The sequence below is a fragment of the Cavia porcellus genome, unplaced genomic scaffold (assembly GCF_034190915.1).
Source record: "Cavia porcellus strain 051 isolate PalLab524CR breed Dunkin Hartley unplaced genomic scaffold, mCavPor4.1 scaffold_18, whole genome shotgun sequence".
Taxonomy (NCBI): domain Eukaryota; kingdom Metazoa; phylum Chordata; class Mammalia; order Rodentia; family Caviidae; genus Cavia; species Cavia porcellus.
In genome coordinates, this window is record NW_026947501.1 from 28,217,880 (window position 1) to 28,226,793 (window position 8,914).

At 48.7% G+C, this 8,914-nt stretch overlaps 1 protein-coding gene across 3 annotated transcripts; it reads right to left on the bottom strand.

The window, feature by feature from the left end:
• Nucleotides 1-428: 428 nt before the first annotated feature.
• On the bottom strand, nt 429-8,830 carry Dqx1 (DEAQ-box RNA dependent ATPase 1). 3 transcript variants are annotated; one of them, XR_010040679.1, is made up of 12 exons: nt 7,876-8,830; nt 7,462-7,655; nt 6,743-7,127; nt 5,939-6,172; nt 5,759-5,858; nt 5,508-5,666; nt 5,242-5,433; nt 2,420-2,539; nt 2,070-2,260; nt 1,296-1,415; nt 1,012-1,180; nt 429-882 (listed from the first exon to the last, which is right to left on the bottom strand). XR_010040679.1 is itself a non-coding variant. In XM_063229629.1 (12 exons), the coding sequence occupies exons 2-12, from the start codon at nt 8,110-8,112 to the stop codon at nt 726-728; spliced, it is 2,160 nt and encodes a 719-aa protein (XP_063085699.1). In that variant the 5' UTR covers nt 8,113-8,128; nt 8,475-8,830; the 3' UTR covers nt 429-725. The 3 variants fall into 3 exon arrangements, 2 of the variants coding, with proteins under 2 accessions (XP_063085699.1, XP_003469019.2); XM_063229629.1 differs by lacking the exon at nt 1,012-1,180 and having other exon boundaries at nt 1,225-1,415; nt 7,876-8,128; nt 8,475-8,830; XM_003468971.3 differs by lacking the exon at nt 1,012-1,180 and having other exon boundaries at nt 1,225-1,415; nt 7,876-8,221.
• Between the last annotated feature and the right edge of the window lie 84 nt (nt 8,831-8,914).

Sequence of the window (8,914 nt, forward strand, 5' to 3'; positions counted from 1 at the left end):
AACTTTGCTCATGAGTTAGGAGATGGTTGCAACAGCCTTCATGTTTATATAGGAGCACCATGTCCTGGGGTCAGTTCCAGTAATAGGGTGGGGATGTGGAGAGAATAGGATTCAAAGTAGATGAAGAAGAAAGGGAAGAAAGAAGAAAGAGAGTCTGTTTAATTCTTCTACCAGCCCTGTTCTCTTTCTTCTGGGGCCTGGAACATTGTGATAAAGGGAAAACAGCAGAGCAGAGACCAACTGTAGGCAGAGTATTCGTGCTCCATGCTACTGACAGCTATGTCAGTCACAGCACAGAGCCATGACCAGAGGTGGGGGCCAGGCAAGAGGCTATGGAGGCAGGAGTTGGTCTTGGACCTTTGACATAGAGTCCTCTCTGACTCATGGATGTTGTATTTGGTGCTGCAGAACCAAAATAAAATTTGGCATCATGGGAAAATCTTTTTATGGACCAAAAGGGAGTACAAAGATGGGCTTGGCACATCCTTGGTGAGGGAAGCATGTCCCTCCTTCACCAATAAATAGGAGAAAGCTAAGCCTATAAGATGGTGGCCTACCCCATCTCTACCAGTCCAAATCCACCGATACTTGGGACTTAGGTCCTAGGATGTGCACCTGACCCTAAAGTTTGGGTTTCTAACTATGGCTGGCTGCGTAGTACCCGACTGATGAAGGCTCTCAGAATGTGAGATGAGCTCGGCTCCATTCCTGCAGAATTCCTTAGGTCACTGCAGGATACAGGCATCTCTGAATTCCTGGGTGGAGGAAGGTTCTTTCTCTGCTGATGAATCTGCCATTCCTTCCCTCAGCTGGTTTAGGAGGTCTCTGCTTTCACTGGGAGGCAGATTACTCAGGAAGTATGGGGGGGCCAGCTCCACCAGCCTGACAGAGAGAGTCATAGTTAGATGATCTGTATCTTCTCCTCTGGAGTAGACTAGAACTTCCCACCACCCTTCCACAAGTCCTCTGCCCTGAAGTCATATGTTGCTACAAGCCACTAAGATCCCCCACCTTTTTTGTGTGTTTTTGAGACAGGGTCTCACTATGCAGTTCAGACTGGCCTTGGGCTCATTTTGTAGCCCAGGCTGGTCTCGAACTTGCAATGATTCTCCTGCCTCAGCCTCCCGAGTAAGATCCCTTCTTCTTATGTCTCTCCAACTCCCCATCTTTAGTTTTGGCCCTGGAAGGAAAATGGGCAGTATATAAGGGGTACAGGAAACGCACAGCTCAGGTTGAATCTCGGAAACAATGGAAAGGCAGTTGTCTTTGGATATGGAGAAACTGTGGTACAGCACCCACTGTGGGGGTCTGGCTGGAGCCCGGCGGTTTTGGTAGCAGCAGTACAAGGATAGCTGGGCCACATGCTTGTGGGTTAACAGCAGATAGTTTCCAGTCCCATCTGTGTCTCGGGCCACCTCATTAGAAGACAAAGATATTGAAGGAATAAATAAAAGAAGCAGAGTAGAAAAAAAAATGGGGGCTGAGAAAGAATTAGTTAAGAATAGTGAGAATTTTAAATAATTAATTATCTCTAGGTATTATCTGGTCCCCAACTTATCATATGGCATTTTCTACAGCTCCTGATACCCAAGGACTCAAAGGAAAAGTACCTCTTAGTTCTAAAGACCTTTTGGTGGTACTGGAGATTGAGCCTAGGGCCTTCATACTGAGCCATATCCCCAGTCCTTTTATTTTAAGACAGGGTCTTGCTAAATTGCCCAGGCTGGGACTAGAAGAAATTTTTTTGGTTTTTTTGAGACAGGGTTTTCCTATATAATTCAGGCTGGCCTTGAACTATGTAGCCCAGCCTGGCTTTGAACTCATGATAATCTTCCTGCCTCAGTTTTCCAAGTGCTAGGACGTACCACCACACCTGGCTGGGACTCAGATTTGCAACTTCCTGCTTCAGCCTCCCAGGTGCTAGAATTATAAGCATGCACCACCATACCCAGCTTCTAAAGAATCTTATGAACGGTCACTTGACTGTAGTTTCAGGGGTGACATACTAATATTTGTTCCCTCTGCCTTTTGCTCCTTTTATCACCCTCACCCCAATACTTTGCCCTAACTTTGAGGAAGTATCCTGACACCAGTGCTTTCTGAAGGTCTCTGCGATTCTGTTGAGAGCCAAAGGCTGGTTGAGACAAGGGAAGTTCAATTCGCTGCATGAGTTCTAGGAGCTCTCCCCGAAGTTTACGGGCGTGGCACAATGCTGCCCAATTTAGACCTCGAGCCTGGCACCAAGCTTCGTTCTCTCCATCTAGAAAAGAAGAGACAGCTATAAAGTTGTTTAGACTGTGGAAAGAAATCAACCACTGGCCAAGGATCCTCCTTCCCCTGGGCAGAGAGATCTACCATGGCTGTATACCACTGCCCCTTCTGGAAACTCTGGGATTCTGTAAAGGGGTGGGCCACTCACTTTGGATAAAGGCTTCATAAACCTGGATCAGAGAGCTGTGGTCACCATCTGCGTGTTCCAGGGCCCGACGCAGGGCAGCTTCTTCAGCACACAGTGGAGGTCGAGTAAACCCAGGGGCAGCTAGAGGCAGAAAAGAAAGTAGCTTTGAGGAATGAGACAGGACAGTGACATAGGTGAAATATGGAAAGGGTATAATGTCACTTTGAGAACTTTATTTAAAAGGCACTGATAACTTCTAGGTGTTCTGCACTCTGTTAGATGTTGAAAATAAATACAGCCAGCTCTCCGTATCTGTGGGTTCTGCATCTGTGGACTCAAGCAGCTGAAGAGTGAAAATATATGGGAAAAGATAGCATCCGGACTGAACATGCACAGGCTTTTATCTTTTTCTTTTGAAAGGGTCTCACTATGTAGTTCAGGCTGGTCTTGAAGTCACTATGTAGCACAAGTTGGCCTCAAATTCCAGAAATCCTCTTGCCTCGGTCTCCTGATTGCTGGGATTATAAGCATGTGCCACTATGGCTGGCCCAGACTTTTTTTCTTGTTATTTCTTAAACAACACAGCATATTATTTAAATAGTACTCACATTGTGATGGGAATTATAAGTAACCTAGCTATGACTTTCAGTTATACAGAGAGATGCATAGATTATGAGCAAATACTGTACCATTTTATTGTAAGAGAATTAAGCACCAGTGGATTTTGGTATCCATAGAGAATTCTGGAACCAATTTCCAATGGATACTGAAGAACAGCTGTAAATGAAAGACTGGCTTCGTGTGTGTATGGTACTCTGGAAACAAAGAGTAGGGCAGGTAATCCAGGCTTGGGGCATGGCAATGGTGGTGATGTAGGAGAAAAGGCGGAGGCTCCCTGAGCCAAGTTTTAAAGTTTGAGTGAGGATTATCTCAGTGGACAAGGTGCAGGGACAATAGTCAAGGCTGTGGGAACAAAGTAGAGAAGTTAACAGCATGGAACATTTTGGGAACTGCAAGCCACCTGGTTTGGGTAGAGGGAAGGATGTGGCAGAAGAGCAGGAAATAGAGCTGGAGAGGTAGGCAGGGGCCAGATGTGCGGTGCAAAGGAGTTAACATTCTGTCCCAGAGTAAAGAATACCTGTTGAAGAGAGGTTTTTAAGTAGGAGAGTCCATGAATTTGGAAGCATTCACATGACTCGTTGGGAGACTGCTAATGGGATCCAGCTGAGCCATGATGCAAACTTAACAGTGCACCTGCAGTGAATTTTCAAGAGAGCAGATGAATGTTATTTCGGATATAAAAATGAAGAGAATCTAAGAAAGGCTAGTCTAGGATGGTGGTAGTGTATCATTCAGAAGAGGTTATGGCATTATCTGAAACTGAAGGTTCTGAGGGAGGAAAACATGGTGATGGTGGGGTAGGTCTCTCTGTCTGTCTTTCTTTAGTACTAGGGATTGAGCCCAGGTCTTTTCACTGAGCTACATACCCAGCCCCATATGTGTGTATGTGTATGTATATATGTAAATACATATGTATGTATTTACAGTCAAGGTCTTGCTATATCTCTAAATTGCCCGGTCTGGGCTTGAATTTGCTATCCTCCTGCTTCAGCCTTCCACACTATTCATATCATAGTCATGTGCCACTACATCTAGCTCTGAGGGGTAGTTTAAGAGGGTGCATGAGTTCAGTTCTGAGCTGGGTACTGTGGACTATTATGGTTAAAAATAGCCATTAGCAATTGGATCTCATTCTCTTTTCCTATCCTCTCTTTTTTCCTAAATTTAGCCTAAATTTTAGCCTAAAATGTAGGCTAGGTGTGGTGGCACATGCCTGAAATCCTAGCACTTGGGAGGTTGAGGCAGGAGGATTGAGAAATTCTGGGTTACAAAGTGAGTTCAAGGCCAGCCTGCTTATTAAAACTCTGTTTCAAAAACAAAAACAAAACAACAAACAAAAAAACCCCCAAAAGATCTAGAAGAAGGTATTGGTAGACACAAGGCACAAAAGTTAGGCATTGTTAAAAACAAAGGCAGTGTGTCAAATCATGAGTGGGGTGAACTTACCCAAAGAGTTAAAGGAATAAGAAGACACAAGGGTCAAGGATAGAGCCCTGACTCCCACTTACAATGGACAAGCAGAGGACCAGCAGCTCAGGAGGGATGAAGGAAGCAGGCCAGGGAGGCAGGATGAAAAACACAAGGTGTAGCATCACAGAGGCACAGCAGGAGGCGGCTTCAAAGTGGGAGTGGTCAGCACTCGGCCAAAATGTCATCAATAAAGCCTGGGGTTAGCTATCTGGAAGGTCCCTGGTGGGCTGAAAGTTGTTTCAGTGGTATATGGGCCTGAGGGAAGCCAGGTGCAGTGGGTGGGCAGCACATTAGATAGGATGGGCTGGATTAGAGCGTAGCTCAGGGATGGCAAACGTTTCCAGCTTTCAGTGATAACACACAGCTGGCTGTGGCACACGTGACAAAGGTTCGCCACCACAGTATAGCTGAACAAAGAGGATAAACCTGAGGAGGAGAGGTGTATGGGTTTTAGCTAAAACAGATGGGAGAGATTTAACCAGGGGCAAGACACACAGAGAAAGGACTATGGAGATAAAAGGGAGAGCTGACTATGCCTGGTCCTTCAGGCACCGTGAGAGGGGGGAATTAGAGCAGAGAGGAAAGGGCCGGCTTAGGAGCACCAAACACGAGGTGCAGGAGCCACTGACTCACAGCGGGGATGTGGCACAGTGCTGGAAGAGCAAGATCCCCCATACTAAGAACAACAAAACCCCAGACCACCTAGTGGGACGTCATTTCCAACCCCTGGTGGCCAGAATCTATAAATGTACCCGTGAGCATGGCGGCAAGGGTGAGCATCTCATCCACGCAGTTAAACTCGCAGGAGGCCAGTAGGGCTTTGGCCAGCTCGGGCATCAGGGGGAACTCTGATAAGATGACTCCCAGGTCTGACAGATCCCCATTGTCATCCAGGGCTGCCAGGTAGTCTAAGTCCTCCAGGGCCTGCATCAGTGCTTCCGGAGCTGGGGAAGACAGGGCTCAGGGGGATGAAGCCTCAGTGGGCAGGCAGAGGACGGGCAGGCAGGATGCTGCTCACCAGGGGGGTCCAGGAAGCGGCAGTGCCCTGGCTCAGCAATCTGCCTCCTCTTTAGTAGTAACATCAGGGGGCTCAGATTCTCTTCGCATACCCTGGGTTGGGGCAGTGGGGGAGCCTCTAGTTCTAGGACGGTCTTTGGATACAGGCAGAGGTAGGATCCTGAGGGAAGAAAGCTGGGACAGTAGGTTTACTGGGGCCTGCACTTGGCACGGCTTCTCAGGCTGGGTTTCTGCAAGGGCAAAGGCTTTTACCTGGAGGGAACCCTCTTGCCCGAAGTCGCCTTGCTTCTGCCTGACATTTGCTAATTGTTCTCAAGACTTGGGATTCTGCTCGGATCCGGGGACTGTAAACCTGTTACCATGCCCCAAGCAAGGTCAAGACAGATCACAGGCCATTGCTGTTTATAGCCGCTGCCCCAACCCATTACTCACACTTCGGAGCTCCAGTCCTGAGTCAATGACATGTCGGATGGAAGGGAGGGAGAAGGAGAAGTCAGCCAGCCAGTGAGTGACCACGACCTTCCGGGCTCCCGGGCCTGTGTCCTCGTACACGGCCTGAATGGCTTGACCACAGCCTGGGTGAAGGGGCAGCACCCTGGGCCGAGGGCTTAGGAGTGCCAGGGTCCCCACCTCCCTGGACAAGGATTCACAGCACAGGGAAATTTCCTGAGGAGAGGGGTGGGGCATTAGGGCAGTTCTCAGCTTTTTTGGGGTCATAGACCCTTTTGAAAAATTGATAAAAGCTATATAGGGCCTTTCACTCGGAAAAAACATACATTCTCATGAAGTTTAGGTTGTTATAATTTCAGAATGTCACTGAAATCTCTGCAGTAGAAGAAATCAGGACATGTGTAGAAGATACCTTTATCCTGAAATTCTTGATTTCTTTTATTCATTCTTTCTTGTGATTCTGGCTATTGATCACAGAATCTGCATTGAGCTACATCCCCAGTCAGTTTTCACTTATTTTACTTGCTTTTTAAATTTTTGAGACAGGGTCTTGCCAAGTTATCCAGTGTGGGCTCGAACTTGTGATCCTCCTGTCTCAGCCTCCCAGATTGCTAGGATTACAGGTGTGCACCACTATCCTTGGTTCTGAAATCCCTGGGTTTTCCTCTGGACCTCAGTAGAGAATAAACACTACTATCCCACCATTTCTAACATGCATTAGTCCCTTTTCCCTGGGGTGGAAGGTGGTATGCATGAGTACTTCCTCTCGGAATCCATTCCTTTTACCTCCTCACTGGGCAGGTACACTAGCACATCGCCTGGAGCCTCCTTCCAACACAGCTCAAGCACGGCTTGGCAGGCAGCTTCCACCCGATCAGTAGGAACAGTGTCTCTGTAGACAGGGGTGGGACTCCTGCCAGGTGCCCTGGGTACACGCACAGTGGGAGGATTGCCCCAGAAGTCTCGGAGCTTAGGCTCAAGGGCTGGGTCAGTAATCACAACCACTCGAGGGTCCCCTGGAAGGTCTCCCAGTGTGGTATCTCGGAGCAGTCCCTGGAGTGAATCTGAGGCCACGGACCGCTCCTGAGTCTCATCCAACACCAGCACACCCCAGGCTCCAGTGCCCCGGGTTGAGGCCAGTTCCTGCAGGAGCAACCTGTCCCAGCAGAACCTGTGGATATTGGTAGTAGGCAGTGGAGTCAGGGTGGACACTGACAAGCCCCAGAATTGTAGGGGAACTCCTCTCCAAGGGAAATAGATTTTGATACTGAAGGTCAGAAAAAGAGAGTGTGACTGACTTTCTGAACCTGACCCCATGACTCCTGCGAGGACATCTGGTTCACTGCCCTAGGTGGGAGGTGCGACTATCATGGTGAGGTTGAGGTTGATGTCTGAGGCCAGACTCAGGGGCTTAATTCAGCAGTTGCACTGTGTGTGACTTAAAGGGTGAGTTAGGCTGGGGGAGGTTATGGTGAGATGCCAGACAGGCCTGCAGAGGACCCCACCTGAGCAGAGTGTTGGGTCCTGTGCAGTCCTCCTGCGGGATGCTATATCCAACCTCATGACCCACGGTCAGGTCCATCTCATCAGCAACCCGCAAAGCCAGGCTCAGGGCTGCCAGAGGGTAGGGCTGGGTGACAGTAACCTGGCCATTCTGGAATCCCCTGGCCAGGGCAAATTCTGCACACCATTGAGGGATCTGGAGAAGGGGGAGGGAAGGACAACCAGTGAGGGAGTCACAGAACTCTGGGCAAAGTCCTGGGGAGCCACAGCCAGTGTAGTCTCTAATTTGGGGAGTCCTCTGGTCCATTCTCAACACCCTGGGGCCAGCCTAACCCTCTTCTCTTTGCCCACTTCCTCAATATCCCTTACTCTGGGGAAAAGCCAATTCCTTAGCCCCTCCCAGAATCTTTCTCCACCTGGGTGCTCTTGCCAGAGCCAGGTTCCCCGGATACCAGGACCACTCCAGTGGGGCTACTCTCCAAATGCTCCAAGAAGATGAAGCGAACAGCCCAGATGGGCAAGCCTCTGCGCTGCTCAAGCAGCTTGTAGTAGCGAGAAGAGAAGGGGAGCCCATCAAAGGGGTTCACAGCCAGTTCAGACTCCCCAGGACTTGTGTCAGATTCTTCTGCCAGCCTAAGAGGCTGAGAGGTCATGGTAGCTGTCCAGGACCTACAGAAGGCAGGGCAGCTAGTAAAGCCTATTTGGTGACTGATGCTATCTCCCCACATCAGCTCTGATTCTTAGCACCTACCCTCAGGCAGTAATACCGGGGGGGGGGGGGTTTGTTTCATACTTCCCAGGATTTTCTGCTTGCCAGAAAACAGTACTGCGTATTTCTAAGGGATCATCAAAAGTGAAATTTTACCCCCATAGTTGGGTAGTAAGTCCTATGACTAAACAGGAGACCCTGGAGGCAGCAAGAATTATGAGACATAGTAACCTGGGGAAGGTCCCGGGAGTGAAAGAGTAAGGAATGGGTGGGCACAGAAGGGTCACAAGGATCCTGGATTCAAACCTGCTTGCGGCTCTGAGACGTCAGGATGGCAGTCAGTTCCACATCTACTCAGGTAACTGCTGACTGCTTAAAGTACAAAGGTAAATTCCGGCTTCACCCTGAGGCTAGGCTCAAACTCCAATCCGGATGCTTGCTTTTGGGGTGGGGCAGCATGCTCCACTTTATTTAACCTAGCCACTAACCTATGGAAAACAGGCTCCTGCCACATTGAGCACGTGTGAACTTGACAGTCTAGTGCTTGTGAAAGGCATTTTGGGACTTGTAGTTTTTGTAGAAGCTTAACAAAACTGGGATGAACACCCAAGCGGGGGGTCCAATTGTCTGTTATCAGTTCATTTACATTGCCTTAGCATCACTCATCTTCTGGGATAGAATAACTTCCAACAGTTCTACCTGATCACCCCTCAAACCTATGGAGATTCTTATCTCCATACCCTCCG